We start from the raw sequence: 16,508 nt of genomic DNA on the forward strand, positions 1-16,508 counted from the left end.
CTAAATATCTCATTGTACTGCACTCACCCATTTTCAGATGGCATTGATCACTAGTAACTGAAACCACAGAAAGTAAAACCATAGATAAGAAGGAACAACTATAATAGGAAGTGCTTATCTCCATAGTTTTTGTGTTGTTGTTATGGCTTCATATAATACACATACATAAATACAAAAATAAGCAGTTTTCATACTATTTGCCATAAAGGGAAATAATGAAACAACATTTCTATAGTGTTCCAACTCAAGACTACAGGCCTGATATCCATACAATAGCTTGTAGATCTAAGATCCATTTGTTTGATTATATCTTATGTTTAAAACAACATTCAGAGCAGAGGCGCACTGGTCTGGTAGTGGGAAGGCGGGGAAGGCGTCATGTAGCGTATTCGTGTGCTTGGGCTGCCATAACAAAATACCTCAGACTGGGTGGCTTAAGCAACAGAAATTTATTTTCTCACGGTTCTGGAGGCTGGAAGTCCAGTGTCAAGGTGGCAGCAGGGCTGGTTTGCAGGTGGCCATCCTTTTGCTGCCTCTTTACATGGTCATCCCTCTGTGCCCACACAACCCTGGTGTCTCTCCTCCTCCTAAGGATGCCAGTCAGATTGGATTAGGGCCCATCGTAATGGTCCCATTTTAACTTAGTTACCTCTTCAAGTGCTCTATCTCCAAATATAATCACATTTTGAGGTACTGGGGGTTAGGGCTTCATTATATGAATTTTGGAGAGACATAATTTAGCCTATAACATGTACTAATTGGGGTCACCAAGAGGGCAGTCATGACCCAGAGATAATAAGAATGCCCTCAGACTTCTGTCCTGGCATGGCCTGCCTTAGCCCCTTGGGGTTACACCTGTGGCACTCAGGAGCTTGATAGACCAGGGGTCCCCAACCCCCAGGCTGCAGACCATGTTAGGAACTGGGCCACACAGCAGGAGATGAGCTGCTGGTGAGCCAGAGTTACTGCCTGAGCTCCGCCTTCTGTCAAATCAGCAGTGGCGTGAGATTCTCACGGGAGCCCGAACCCTATTGTGAACTTTGCATGTGAGGGATCTATTAATAGGTTGTGTGCTCCTTATGATAATCTAATGCCTGATGATCTGAGGTGAAACAGTTTCATCCCAAAACCATCCGTCCCCCAGGTCCATGGAAAAATTATCTTCCACAAAACTGGTCCCTGGAGCCAAAATGTAGGGGACTGCTGTGATAGAAAATAGATGATATAGGAAGGCAGGACTATTGCTCTCCCTCTCATCAGCAATTGCTCCCAGTTATCTAATCTAAACTTCTAATTACAGACACTGTGGCGCCTATCAAGTCACCCTTTCCCTCAACTTGTCTTTTTCTGTCTTCTATCTCTGTTTTCCACTCTTCCTATGTTGTACATATACCAGCTCCTACAAAACTGACTCCAATATCCACCATTCTTTTCATCTAGAATATCCTTCCCTTGGTCCTGCTCAGCCTTCCTCTTCTTCTATGTCAAGATATTTTTCCAAACACTGACTTTGCAACAGCACCAAAGTGATATGAGTATAGAGAGAAGGAGGGAGATGGAGAACATCTCTATAATTTTGGAAAACGTTCCTCTTGCATATGAGAGATTCTCTGATAAGCAAGAACATTCTCCCAATTTTTCTTAGAGGAAAGTGATGAATGCTTTTCCCCTTATTTCTAGAAATAGGGGAATATTGCTATGGTTCGTATTTTGAGGGTATAGGGAAAGACAGATGGGAGTGACCAGCAAGCCTAACCTTCAGTTGTTTGTGTTTATAAAATAAAAATTGTATTTTGACTAATTTTAGATTTATAGAAAAACTGTGAAAATAGCATAGAGAGTTCCTTTCTACCCTCATCCAGTTTATCCATTGTTACTATCTTATAATACAATAAAAATTTGCCAAAACTAAGAAATTGATTTTGGCATATTACTATTGACTAAATTCCAAATTTTATTTGGATTTCACTAGTTTTTTCCATGAATGACTTCTTTCTATTTTATTTTTAATTTTTTTTTTCTGAGCTGGAGTCTCACTCTGTCGCCCTGGCTGGAGTGGAGTGGAGTGACGCAATCTCAGCTCACTGCAACCTCTGCCTCCCGGGTTCAAGCAATTCTCCTGCCTCAGCTTCCTGAGTAGATAGGATTATAGGCGTGTGCCACCATGCCTGGCTAATTTTTGTATTTTTAGTAGAGACGGGGTTTCACCATGTTGGCTAGGCTGGTCTCAAACTCCTGAACTCGTGATCCGCCCATCTTGGCCTCCCAAAGTGCTGGGATTACAGGCGTGAGCCACTATGCCCAGCCTGAATGACTTCTTTCTATTCCAGGACCCAATTTAGGGTACCATATTGCATTGAATTGTCATGTCTCCCTGGTCTCTGCTGGTCTGTTACAGGTTCTTAGTCTTTCCTTACTATCCATGACCGTGGCAGTCTTAAGGAGTACTGGCAAGTATTTCTGGGTTTAGGGGGGAAAAGGCAACAGAGGTGAAGTGTTCTTCATTGTGCGTCACAATTTTACCCATGTTTGTGACCATCTTCTGAGGGAGAATTGAATAAGACTTAAAATAGGCACACTGATTGCCAACAAGGAGGAAGGCAGGACAACAGATTTGTAGGCTCTGCCAGCCAAGGCAGTTCTAGTACATAGAGCCAAGGTCGTTCAGCTACGTGGAATCACTCCAGATAACTGAAACTGGAAATGGTAAAGAAAAGCAAGAAAGTAGAAGTGAAGTCTAACATTGTTGATTTGGTTCAATTTTATTCCAGTTTCCCTCAACCCCCTAATCTGTGATAAAATGAATCTAAAATCCTTGTATGCAGAATTAAAATGTCATGAGGACACAAAACTAGGGAAAGCTACTGTTAAATTCCTCCTCCAAGTCTGAGAATACTGGAGAGAGCAGGTTATTTAGATATTAGTCAGGGAGAGTTGTTTATGCTGTAATAATAAACAAACCTAAAATATTAGTATTTAAAACAGCAAACTACATGTCCATCACAGGTAAGCAGGGGCTCAGGCTGGTGGGGCTCTGCTGTCCTCACACACACCATGTCAGCATCCGTTTTCAAGGCGTGCAGTGACAGGAGGAGGAGAGAAAAGAGAGTCATGCGCCAGCACTTGGACGCTTCCTCTCACATGGCAAAGGCCAAGGCAAATCCCATGGCCACCCTATTGATGAGCACTGGAAATACTGGCGAGCATTCATTTATCTACCACAAATCTCTTCTGTAGCACCACTATCAAGAGAGCCTTTGTAAGACTATTGCTCTCTCTTACCACGTGCCAACCAGTAAGGGAAAAACAAATGTAGTCTCATAAGAACAGCCTGGGTTGAGTGGAAAATCATTTTTGGAGCCACTTACTCTTCTCCTGGTGGCTCCAAAAATCATTGACACCTGGTGACACCTAACGGTTCTGAAAAACAGATATTTAACTCTCTTTTTAGCTTATGGCTTCTAATATATGTTAACCAAAGCTTTTGAAGACGCTTAGGAGAGTGTATTTAAGGAGGAACAGGAAAGAGCAGGATTCACTTAGGTTTGACTGGAGTGTATTTAGATCCACGAGAATCTGTTCCTCCATTGATATCTTGGTGGCTGGCTTTGGATTCAAACAACGCAAGGGAGAGCAAAAATGAAAAGGAAATAAAATAAAATATGACTGCAGGAGGCCGTAATGAGAATAGTATAAGACTGAGACTATTCTGGGGAAACGGGGAAAGGCTTGTTGTTTCCTTGTTCTCTGGCCAAGAATCAACTTTGAAATCCTCCGGCGAGTTAGTGTGACGAGTATGAGCGAAATGGGGGTGGGGCAGCCTACCCCTTTGTGAATATTTGTAAGAAACTTGGCCAGAAACTAAGGATAGATCCACATATATACACACAGACACACACACACCACACATACCACACATATACATCACACACACCACACTACACACACACATATACCACACACACTACACACACACCACACATATACATCACACACACCACACATGCACCATAAACATACCACACACCCCACACTACACACACACACCACACATACTGCACATATACATCACACACACCATGCACACACCATAAACATACTACACACACCACATTACACACACAGTATAAACACATCACACACACTACACACACCACATATATGTCACACATACCACACAAACACATCACACTCACCACACACACATCATAAACATACCACACACACCACACATATGTCACACATACCACACAAACACATCACACACACCATAAACATACCATACATACCACACACACACACACCACATGCACACACCAACAACACACACACTCCAGTGGACACACGCTATATACTCATTATAAACACATCACACATACTACACACATACCACACATACACCACACATACCCTGCACACACTACACACACACCATGTACACATACACACTACACACATACCACACACACTACACACACACACCATTCACACATACACTATGCACACATACTACACATACCACACACATCACACACAAACCCCACACACATTTTACACATGACATACACACCGCACACTACACACACCCCCATACACACACATACACTGTACAGGCACTGCCCGTATCTCTGAGCCATGGGGACCGGGAGTAAGTGGGACAGTGTGTGAGTTATTCCTCCTGGGTGTTGCAAGCTAACCCTTGGTTCAACTCTTGTAGGACTTTGCACTTCCTCCTGACAGTTGGGAGGCATGGGGTTTGTTAACATTCTGCTTGCTGACCCCAAAAATCATCAGGGAGGGTTCCAAGCTGCGTGGGCTCTTTGAGAAATGTGTTAATGGTGTAGCTTTCAATCTCTGTGTAACATGCAGTATTAGTTGATTCAGATCCCGTTAACTGTGATCTTTTTAAGCATTTGGATCTGGAGATCACTGGCTTTCCCATGGTTTTCAGCATGCAAGTAGCAAAGATAGAAAGCCTTTGAACTGCTTGTTGGATGGGTGCTGTGGGTGCCGGGCTCATGTGCAGGACTAGGAGGAAGGCAGCTTCTCTGGAGAGAGTGAGAAATGTTGACACAACAGGAAGCCATCTAGCGCTCCCTCACCATCATTTGTCATTCTCAGTGGCTCCTTTACCCATGTAGACAATGCTCAGTTCATAGACCAAATACATGAATGTATATACAAACACACACATTTACAGCCCTTTTAAAATCCCAAACCTAAACAAAACACAACAACGAATGCTACCCATTCTGGAACCCCTTTACACCACCTTCTTGTTATAGGGTAATACCTCTGACAGAGTTGAAATATATATAATATTATTCAGATGTGCAGAGAAACGGAACATCCCTATTTTCTATGATCAAACAAGTCAATTTCTAAAGTCCCTTTACCACTGGAAAGTCAGGCAAGGGTGAGAAAGAGGAGGGTGTGGGTAGCACTTAAATTTATTAACATTGTGTCATTTCTTCTGGTTTAAGATGTCTTTGGCTAGCTCAGTCCCTTTGGGGTTCCTGCCTTGCCCTCTGCTCCTCCTTAAGATGGTGTCTGAATATATGAGCAATGCTTATGTGACTGCAGTCTTGGATGCGTGGGAACAAGTCCTTGTGTTGCCCTCTGTCTTCCCTGAACTGTCTGGTGTGGTCTGATCCGCCTCTGCCATCTGCCATGGGATAGCTGGCTTTGCCTGTGTTTTGGGCCACCGCCTATGCTCCAGTTGTTTGCCCATGGTCCTGAAGTTCCTCTGTGGATGGAAGCTGCTTCATCCTCATCCCAGGCCTGGTCCAGTCTCACAGCTGTATCCTCGCCCCCCACTTTGAGGGCACAGGGAAATTTCTGGATCCCTGTGTGCTACATTCCCCTGCATAGAGCTCACGTGAGGAGCTGCACCAGGCCACCCTCTGCCAGCACATTGTTAGGACTTCCATGCCGCCATAGAGTTGGTGCTTAGTGGAACATGAGGCTTCCCCTAGACTAGTGGTCCCTAGCCTTTTTGGTACCAGGGACCTGTTTCATGGAAGACAATTTTTCCATGGACAGGGGGTGGGGTTGGGAGTTGGGGGATGGTTTCAGGATGAAACCGTTCTACCTCATATCATCAGGCATTAGTTAGATTCTCATAAGGAGTGAGCAACCTAGATCCCTCACGTGCACAGTTCACAGTAGGGTTCAGCTCCTATGAGAATCAAATGCTGCTGGTGTTCTGAGGCAGGGGTAGGGGTGGGGGCGGGGAGCTCAGGCGGTAATGCTCGCTCACCTGCTGCTCACCTCCTGCTGTGTGGCCCAGTTCCTAACAGGCCACGGACCCGTACCTTGCCCAGCGGTTGAGGAATCCTGCTAGACTACAGCCTGGCAACCTCCCCCAGGCTTGCTGTACCTGGTGAAATAGGCTACCAGCCAGATGACCTTGGTGCATGGGACCCATCCGCATGTTTGTACCGCTCTATCAAGAACACTGATGTCAGAATTCTTTGCTTTACCTTCCTTTCATTCCCTCCCCATCCCTGCCCCCATATTTACTTGTTAGAAGTGATCAGCTTTTTCCTACTTCTTGTCTGGTAGAGACTTCCTTCCTAGGAAGCACTAGACCTTCCTTTGATATGTAAAGGTAATTTAAGAAGTTGCACTCCTCTCTCAAAAATGCCTGCTTCTTAAGACTATGATCTTGCCAAAGGCTCAACAAAGAATTTAGTATAAGCCTCAGAGCTGAACATGGCCCTTAGTCTAAAATTGCTCTTAGTTCTTAGTTGTGCATGTGTAGACACGTGTATGTGTGTGTGTGTGTGTGTATGTTTAGGATCAACCCCTTGGTCATCTAGTGAAGTCTATGGGCTGATTCTCAAAACAATGTTTGTAAATGCACAAATGAAATAAATAGCATTACAAAGATACCAAAATATACTGAAATGAAATCATCAAAATATTAAAGAAACAAATTTGTGATCTGGTAATATGTGGTCTTCTTTATTAACACACTAAATAAGAAGACCTAATAATTGCCTTAATTTAGGTCTAATATTAATAATTACCTTAATTCAGAAATAGTGATAATAGTATTTCATATTTGTATTAGTCCATTTTCACGCTGCTGATAAAGACATACGCAAGACTGGGAAGAAAAAGAGGTTTAATTAGAGTTACAGTTACAATGGCTGGGGAGGCCTCAGAATCACAGTGGGAGGCAAAAGGCACTTCTTACATGGCCGCAGCAAGAGAAAATGAGAAAGAAGTAAAAGCGCAAACCCCTGATAAACCCATCAGATCTCGTGAGACTTATTTACTATCATGAGAATAGCACAGGAAAAACCAGCTTCCATGATTCAATTACCTCCCCCTGGGTCCTCCCACAACACATGGGAATTCTGGGAGATACAATTCAAGTTAAGATTTGGGTGGGGACACAACCAAACCATATAAATATTTTAAGGTACCTGCAGCAACCAAAATATAATATGAAAATATTTGTGATTTATAATGGTGACAAAGTCACAGGCAGTGATGCTATTACTGTAGTTTATTGATTACACTTACAATGGAAGGAAATTCTAAATTTCAACAGTAGGTTAGTGAAAATTAAAGATGTAAATTTTCCCCATTTAAGTTCATGGACCACTGAATCCTACCCATGGACCCCCTAAAGGTCTAGGTCCCTGTTCTAGATGGTAGTATCTGGTTTCCCTATGAAAGTGTGGATGCTATGGGGTGGGGAGCTCTCAGGAGCAAGATTTCTAAGATATGAAGATACAGTTGAAGATATTTCATGAATTTCTCTATTGTACAATCTTCTGGAAAAGAAAATTGTTGATACACATGGTTGAAGTGTGGCATGGTTGTATTCTTGCTTATGCCCACATCATCTGTTACCCATGAATTATCCAGAGTGATTCTACCATTTGATGGTTTACTGAGTATATCACAAATACTTTGTATGTATTTCTTGGTGTTTTAAAAATGCTTGCTTCTCAAATGTTACTTTAAGTAAGAATGTAAAAAAGGATTTCTTAAAAAGTAGAAATCTAGCTCTTGAAAGGGAATAATTAAAGAGATGAAGTTAGATTCTTTCCATTGAACCTGATTGCTAGGTTACATCTAGCAACTAACCAAAAAAATCTAGCTTTTGATCAGCATATTTTCCATTATAAATGTTCAATGCTGGCAATATTTATTGTGTACTGAAATTTTTGTGTTTGTGTGTGTGTTTTTAATTTATTTAGCTCTGCCAGCTAAGCCTGAGAACATTTCCTGTGTCTACTACTATAGGAAAAATTTAACCTGCACTTGGAGTCCACGAAAGGAAACCAGTTATACCCAGTACACAGCTAAGAGAACTTAGTAAGTACAGGAGCTTGTGTTTTATCAGTCAGGGCATGGGGGAGGCAGAGGTTTCTGATTCATTCATGATTCACATCCCATATGAAGCAAAAAGTTTCCTCAATGACAGTTTCTGGGTGATCACTGTGTGCAGCCAGTGGCTTGTGGACAGGATCTGGAGCTGCAGAGGGAGGGGAGGCATAGCCAGTGTTGACCTCCTCCTGGATTCCCCATTGGCTGAGATGAGTCACCAGTTATAAGCACAGTGGAAAAATCTGTTTATTTACTACACCCAGCTGTACCCTGCCTCTTTCCAGAATGTGTTATAAAACTGTTCATTCTTTCTGGATCCAGATATAGTAAGTAAGGTTGTAAACCCCGAACTAAGAGGCAATTGACCATGGTCTGCCACTAATTTGCTGTGTGACCTCTGTCGAACAGTATTCCCCAGGACAATGATTCCCCAATTTTTTTTACTACCTCAAGCATCCCTCTTTATTCCAATTCTGTAGAATGAAAATTTTATAATTTTTAATTATAATTCTAGTCAAAAGCTAGATGTTTTAAGTAAATATTTGCAGGTTAAAAAAAAAAACAACTTTTTTTTTTGAGACAGAATCTCACTCTGTCACCCAGGCTGGAGTGCAGTGGCGTGATCTCAGCTCACTGCAACCTCCATCTCCCAGGTTCAAGCAATTCTCCTGCCTCAGCCTTCCAAATAGCTGGAATTACAGGTGCACACCACCATACCTGGCCAGCTTTTGTATTTTTAGTAGAGACAGGGTTTCACCATGTTGGCCAGGCTGGTCTCGAACTCCGGACTTCAAGTGATCCGCCCACCTCAGCTCCCAAAAGTGCTGGGATTACAGGCATGAGCCACCATGCCTGTCCTTTTTAACAAAAATTTTTTAACATAGCTCATTACTTCCTTCTTGTGAATAATGAATAAGGGGGCCCATGTTGGGAAGCATTGTAAGATGATCTTTAGCCTTTTTCATTTCAAAACAGTTTGTGATTCCAAATTCTTTGTTTTTAAGCAAAATCTCACGTTGCAAGGGAAGTCCACTTTGTGTTTTCAGTGGAAGAAATGAAAAAAAAGCAAGCAGTATTCTCTGCAGCACTGATATAGCTATGAGCACCTATGTCAGAGAGATGCTTTAAAACAGGAGTCAGCAAATTTCTCCTCTAAAGGGCCAGATGGTAAATATAGTAATATTGAGAAGGAGATTGGTCTTTGTCAGAACTTTTCAACACTACTGTTATAGCACTCATACAGCTATAGGCAATATATAAACCAATGGGTGCGGCTGCTTTCCAATAAAACTTTATCCATGGACACTGAAATGTGAATTTTATATAATTTTCACACGCCCCAAAGTGTTTTTCTTCGTTTTATTTATTTTTCAACCATTAACAGCATGTAAATAGTCTTAAGCCTACAGGCTGTGCAAGAGCAAGAGATGGGCTATATTTGACCTACAGGCTGTCGTTTGCTTATCCCTGTTTTAGAAAATAAGCATGATAAAGGCCCAATAACCCATGATCCAAATGACTTTTCTTCCAGATTTGTCAGTTCTAGTCCCAGTGTTGAATATCAATTGCTAGTAGAATGAGAATCTGGGCACCTTTATAGGTTTACTCCTATTTTTCTGTCTTATAGAGACATTTCCCCTCTTCCTCCATCTTTCCCTTTGGGTTACTATTATCACCAGTTGGACATGGAGAAATAGAAAACGCCTGGGCATCCCCAGGCCTATACCCAGCTCCCCTTGATGGCCTCAGGCCAGCTAGGCTCTCTAGAACTCCTAGGCTGCTTGCATTTTTGTGAATTTATCACCAAGAGGATCTCTTCCAAGCAAAGTGGAAGGGTTTCCCTGTGGATGGCCTACCTGGGAGCACTTTTCAGTGGGTCATGGAATAAGCCAAAAACCTTCTGATGTCCAGAAACAATAGGAAAGAATTTTTCCTGGGGAGTTGGGGATGCCTTCATGGAGATAGTGATTTTTGAACTGAGACTGAAAGGAGGTCTAGAGGTATGGAAAAGGAGAGAAAGGTTATTTCTCAAAGGTCACAGCATGAATAAGTGCAGAAATATTCAACTACAATTATAGTAATAACAGTTCACATTTATTGACTCTATGCTGGACATTTTAAAAGTGCCTTATGTGCATTAGCTCATTTCATCCTCATAACCCTATGCTATAGATATATTACTGTCTTCATTTTACAGATGACAAAACTAAGGCACAGAGAGGTTAAAGAACTTGCCCAAGTCACACAGTTAATAGGGGCAAAGCCACGATTCAAACCTGGTCTGATTCTAGAACCTGTGCTTATAACCACGACACATTGCCCTGGAGGCCATTTTTGTGCTGTAAAATAACCATCAACCACTCTTGAGGTCCTTTCTAGTTTCAAAATTCCATGATTCTATGTGTCTATGTCTCCCTGTATGTATTCCATGTGTATATGTCTTCCTGCACACCAGCAAACACTGGTACCTTGCAAGGTGGGCCTTCTTTTCTGTTCTCAGCCTACTTTATCTCCTCCACAATCCCCAGAACCATGTGGACTATAGCTAGAACCACCCATCTGATTCCCACTAATATGTGTATTTGTTTTCGTTAAGTTACAGCTTGATAGTATCTATCTAATCTATCATCTATCTATCTGTTTTAAAGATTTTTCTGAAAACAGTATATACCAATGTGCAAAACTTCAACCTGAAAAATTATAAAGAATGTAAAAACTTACCCAGAATCCCACTGCCAAGGGTAACAGCTTGAACATTTTGATGATCTCTCTAGATATCTCCACAAAGTTATGTAAATATCTTCATGTTTATGTAACTGTGATCATTCTATACATGATATGCATCCTACTTTTTTTTATCAGCCGTAGATGCATCTTTCCATATCAATAAATACAGTATGTTAAAAACCATCACTTAAATTCTATTTATGTATCTACCATAATGTATTTAACAAATCCTTACATATGTGAATATATTTTTACATACATATGTAAAAGAATAAATTTTTAAGGCTAGAATCTGGAGTTTTCAGGGACCTACTCATGATTTCTTGCCAATAGGACATGCATTGCAACTATAGCTTTTCATGGCTTACAGGGATCCAAAGAGGTTTTCATGGCTCCTAAAGCATCTCAGGCGGCAGAAAGCAGGTAACCTTTACCTTTCCTTGGAGGTGAGGAAAGAATTTGGAAAGAGGATAACCAAATATCCTGGACTATACAGTTCTCAAGAAAACCCAGAGAAAAACTAACAAATTACTGCTTAATACATTAAATATGGCTATGTTTCCAAACCATTGTACTAAACTCATGTTGAATCACTTTTTCCTGCAAAGCGCTTTTGGAGAAAAACATGATAATTGTACAGCCAATAGTTCTACAAGTGAAAATCGTGCTTCGTGCTCTTTTTTCCTTCCAAGAATAACGATCCCAGATAATTATACCATTGAGGTGGAAGCTGAAAATGGAGATGGTGTAATTAAATCTGATATGACATATTGGAGATTAGAGAACATAGGTAAGTATTATTTGATACTCGTATATACTCTTTATTAAATGTTTACCTCCTTCTTTGTTAAAGAGGTATCTGTGGACTCAAAAGTAGGCTCATCAAGTTCAAGGATATGTGTTGTGGGTATACAGAGAATTCATCTTCTAATTAAAGAAGAAAGGAAGTGAGGGAAGGAGGGAAGGAAGGGAGGGAGGGAGGGATTCACCGAATGAGAAAAAAGGAATGAGAAACAAAAGCTATTTTGTGGGCCGCTGGTTTCCCCTTGTAGTTTGTAATTGCACTCAAAGAAACAAAAAGGTCTCTCCCCACCACCCCACCCTGCCAATGTCATTGCTCATAAAGGAAAAGAGCATAAAATTATTATTTTTTAAAATGCCTCACCACTTCTGACTTAAAAAAAATCTTTTTCAAAGACTCATTTTCACCATATACTTTTAAAATTATAACTGTATTGAGATATAATTCACATTATGTAAATTTCACCTTTTTAAAGTGTACAGTTCAGTGGTTTTTATCATATTCACAAAGTTGTACAAATGTTACCACTGTCTAATTTCAGAACATTTTTATTGCCCTCAAAAGAAAATTCATACCCATTAGCAGTCAGTCCCTAATCCTTTGTTTTCTCTTTCCTCCATTCTCTGGCAACCACTAATCTATTTTCTGCCTGTATGGATTTGCCTATACATTTTATAAAAATATAATGATATAATATGTGGTCTTTTGTATCTAATTTCTTTCACTTAGCATAATGTTTTCAAGGTTCATCAATGTTGCAGCATGTATTAGTGCTTTATTTCTTTTTATAGCTAAATAATATTCCACTGGATGGATATACCACATTTTGTTTACCCATACATCAGTTTATGGACATTTGGCTTGTTGCTACCTTTTGATTATTATGAATAATGTTGCTGTGAATATTTGTATACAATTTTTTGTGTGGACATGTTTCAATTCTCTTAGATATATACCTAGTGAAATTGCTGAGTCACATAGTAACTCAATGTTTAACTTTTGGTAGAACTGCTAAACTTTATCAAAGTGGCTGCACCATTTAACATTCCCGCTGGCAATTTATAAAGGTTACGATTTCTGCATACCCTCACCAACACTTGTTATTGTCCATCTTTTTTTAATTATAGCCATCCTAGTGGGTGTGAAGTGATACCTTGTTATGGTTCTGATTTGCATTTATCCAATGTCTAATGATGTTGAACATTTTTCATGTGTTTATTGGCCATTTGTATATCTTCTCTGGAGAAATGCTTATTCAGATCCTTTGCCTATTTATAATTGAGTTGTCGTTATTGTTGAGTTTTAAGAATTCTTTATATATTCTTGGCACAAGTTCCTTATCAGATATGTAATTTGCAAATATTTCCTCCCTGTTTGTGGGTTTTCTTTTACTTTTTAAATGGTTAAGGTAGAAAAATATTTATACGAAGTCAAAAATGTATATATTTTTTATTTGATTGTTTGTACTTTAGGTGTCATATCTAAGAAACCATTGCCTTACCTGAGGTCAGAAAGATTTACTGCTGTAGTTTTTTCTAAGAGTTTTGAAGTCTTAGTTCCTACATTTGAATTATTGATCCATTTTTAGTTAATTTCTGTATATGGTGTTAAATAGGGGTCTAACTTTATTCTTTTGCATGTGGATATCCAGTTATCCCAGAACCATTTGTTGAAAAGATGATTTCTGCCCCCATGGCCCCACCCCATGCTGTTGAATTGTCTTGGCACCTTTGTAAAAATCAATTATTTCACCATAAATGTAAGGTATTTTTCAGGATCCTCAATTCTATTCCATTGAACTATATTTTTGTAATTAGGCCAATACCACACTGTCTTGATTACTGTAGCCTTATGATAAATTTTGAAATTGGGAAAATGAGTCCTCCAACTGTGTTCTTTTTCAAGATTGTTTTAGCTGTTGGGTCCCTTGCATTTCCATATAAATTTTAGTATTAGCTTGTCAATTTCTGCAGAGAAGTCAGCTGCAATTTCAATACAGATATTGTCATCTTCATAATATACAATCTTCCAATCCATGAACATGGGATATCTTTCCATTTATTTAGGCTGCCTTCAGTTTCTTTCATTAATTTGTTACAGTTTTCAGTGTAGAAGTTGTACACTTCTTTGGTTCAGTTTATTCCAAAATATTTTATTCTTTTAAATGCTATTGTAAATGGAATTGCTTTCTTAATTTTATTTTCAGATTGTTCATTGTTAGTGTATATAAATACAATTGATTTTTGTACATCGATTTGGTAATTGGCAACCTTGTTGAACTTGTTTATTGGTTCTAATAGGTTTTTTAGGTGGATTCCTTAGGATTGTCTGTATACAAGGTCATGTCATCTGCAAACATAATCTTATTTCTTACTTTATGATCTGGATACATTTTATTTTTCTTGTCTAGTTGCCTTGTCTAGAACTTTTAGTATAGCGTTGAATAGAAGTGTTGAAAGCAGACATCCTTTTCTTGTTCCTGATCTTAGGGGGAAAGCATCCAGTCTTTCGCCATTTAAGTTTGATGTTAGCTATGGGTTTTGTAGATACCCATTGCACATTGAGAAAATTTCCTTCCACTCATAGTTTGTTGAGCATTTCCTTATTGTGAATAGGTGTGGGATCTTGTCACATGCCTTTTCTTTATCTGGTGGGATGATCATATGGTTTTGTCTTTTATTAAAATGGTGTCTTACGTTGACTGATTTTCATAAGTTAAACAAACCTTGTATTTCTGTAATAAGTTCCACTTGGTTGTGGTGTATAATTCTTTTTATATGTCGCTGAATTTGGATTCCTAGGTTTTTATTGAGAATTTTTGCTCCTATATTCAACATGGATATGGTCTGTAGCTTTCTTGTGATATCTTTGTTTTTGGTATCAGGGCAGTATTGGCCTCATAGAATGAGCTGGTAAGTATTTCCTCATCTTCTATTTTTTTGGAAAAGTCTGTGAAAGACTAGTGTTAATTATTTTTAAACCTGTCAATAGATTTCCTCAGTGAAGCCATCTGGGCCTGGGCTTTCTTTGTGGGAAGTTTTTGACTTGGTTTCTTTATAAAACTTTTTTCTTAAGAACTCCCTTTGGAAGACTTACTCCACACTGTAAACATTGGTGTTAATTCATGATGATGGACCTGGAAGGGGACAAGATTATTCACTTTTTCTCAAAAACCCTCATTATTACTATTTTTACTTTCTTAAAATAAGTGTATTATCACTTTAGCAATTAAAATATTAAAAAGCAAATTCAGTTACAAAGAAAACTCAAAACAAAACAAAACAAACTTTCTAGTCCCTCTTTCAACTAGATTTAGTATCTATTTAAATATTCTGTAATTGCCACTGCTTAAAACTTTGAGGAGGAATTTTGGCCTAAATTGATACAATACTGGAATTATAAAATTAATCTCTGAAGAAACTCTGCTTTATAATATGTTTCTAGGACCTGGTAAAGTGTTGCTAAGTACTAAGATTTTTTTTTTTTTTTGGAATCCTTTAATGAAAGCATTTAATATCAGAATAATAAGCATAATAATTTTATAATAATTAGGTTAGTACAAAAGTAATTGTGGTTTTTGACATTACTTTCAATGGAACTTTTCTTATTTAAATTCAAGTGGATAGAACTATGACAGTGCTTTTAAGAGCAATTAAAAATATTTTGGGCTAGCATGGTTGCTCATGCCTGTAATCCCAGCACTTTGGGAGGCCGAGGCAGGTGAATCATGAGGTCAAGAGATTGAGACCATCCTGGCCAACATGGTGAAACTCCGTCTCTACTAAAAATACAAAAATTAGCTGGGCGTGGTGGTGCGCACCTGTAGTCCCAGCTACTCGGGAGGCTGAGGCAGGAAAATCACTTGAACTTGGGAGGCAGAGGTTGCAGTGAGCCAAGATCATGCCTCTACACTCCAGCCTGGTGACAGAGCGAGACTCCATCTCAAAATATATATATATTTTGATCTCTAATTGAAATATGTCCTCCCTACCCCCAGTTTACAGTGGTAATTTGCTTAAACCTTTTTCACAGATAATGCCAGAGTTTACTTTGGTCCAGCCTCTGTCATAAATTATTACAGTTAGTGGTATCTAAATAAATAAACTTTAGCTATGTTTGATATGCATCAGTTTTTGACTTAAAATCTATTCTGTCTGATTTTAGTATGCCACCCTGCTCGCTTTTGTTTGCTATTTGCATGGAACATCTTTTTTCATCCTTTCACTTTCAATCTATTTGTATTTTCAGATCTAAAGTTAGTCTTTGTAGATAGCATATAGTTAGATCTTTTTTTTAATTTAAATTTTTTATTTTTTATAGAGACTTGCCATGTTACCCAGGCTAGTCTTGAACTCCTGGCCTCAAATGAACCCTCTGCTTTGGCCTCCCAAAATGTTGGGATTACCAGCATGAGCCCTTGTGCCCAGCCAGTTGGATTTTTTTTTCTTTAATTATCTGCTGATCTGTGTATTTGGGTTGGAGAGTTTAACCTATTTACATTTAAAGTAATTGTTGATAAGGAAGGACTTACTTTTGACATTAAAAAATTTTTCTTTATATTTTATAGCTTTTTTATCCCTCATTTTTCCATTATTGTCTTCTTTTGTGTTTAGTTGATTTCTTTATGGTGACA

At 39.2% G+C, this 16,508-nt stretch overlaps 1 protein-coding gene across 2 annotated transcripts in view; it reads left to right on the forward strand.

The window, feature by feature from the left end:
* IL31RA (interleukin 31 receptor A) overlaps positions 1-16,508 on the forward strand; it is a 71,968-nt gene that overhangs the window by 9,068 nt on the left and 46,392 nt on the right. For both annotated transcript variants that reach the window (XM_054487991.1, XM_054487990.2), the window contains exons 3-4: positions 8,217-8,334; positions 11,682-11,863. In XM_054487991.1, coding sequence (XP_054343966.1) covers positions 8,217-8,334; positions 11,682-11,863 — 300 coding nt within the window. The remainder of the gene's footprint in view (positions 1-8,216; positions 8,335-11,681; positions 11,864-16,508) is intronic.

Source organism: Pongo pygmaeus, chromosome 4 (genome assembly GCF_028885625.2).
Source record: "Pongo pygmaeus isolate AG05252 chromosome 4, NHGRI_mPonPyg2-v2.0_pri, whole genome shotgun sequence".
Lineage (NCBI taxonomy): Eukaryota > Metazoa > Chordata > Mammalia > Primates > Hominidae > Pongo > Pongo pygmaeus.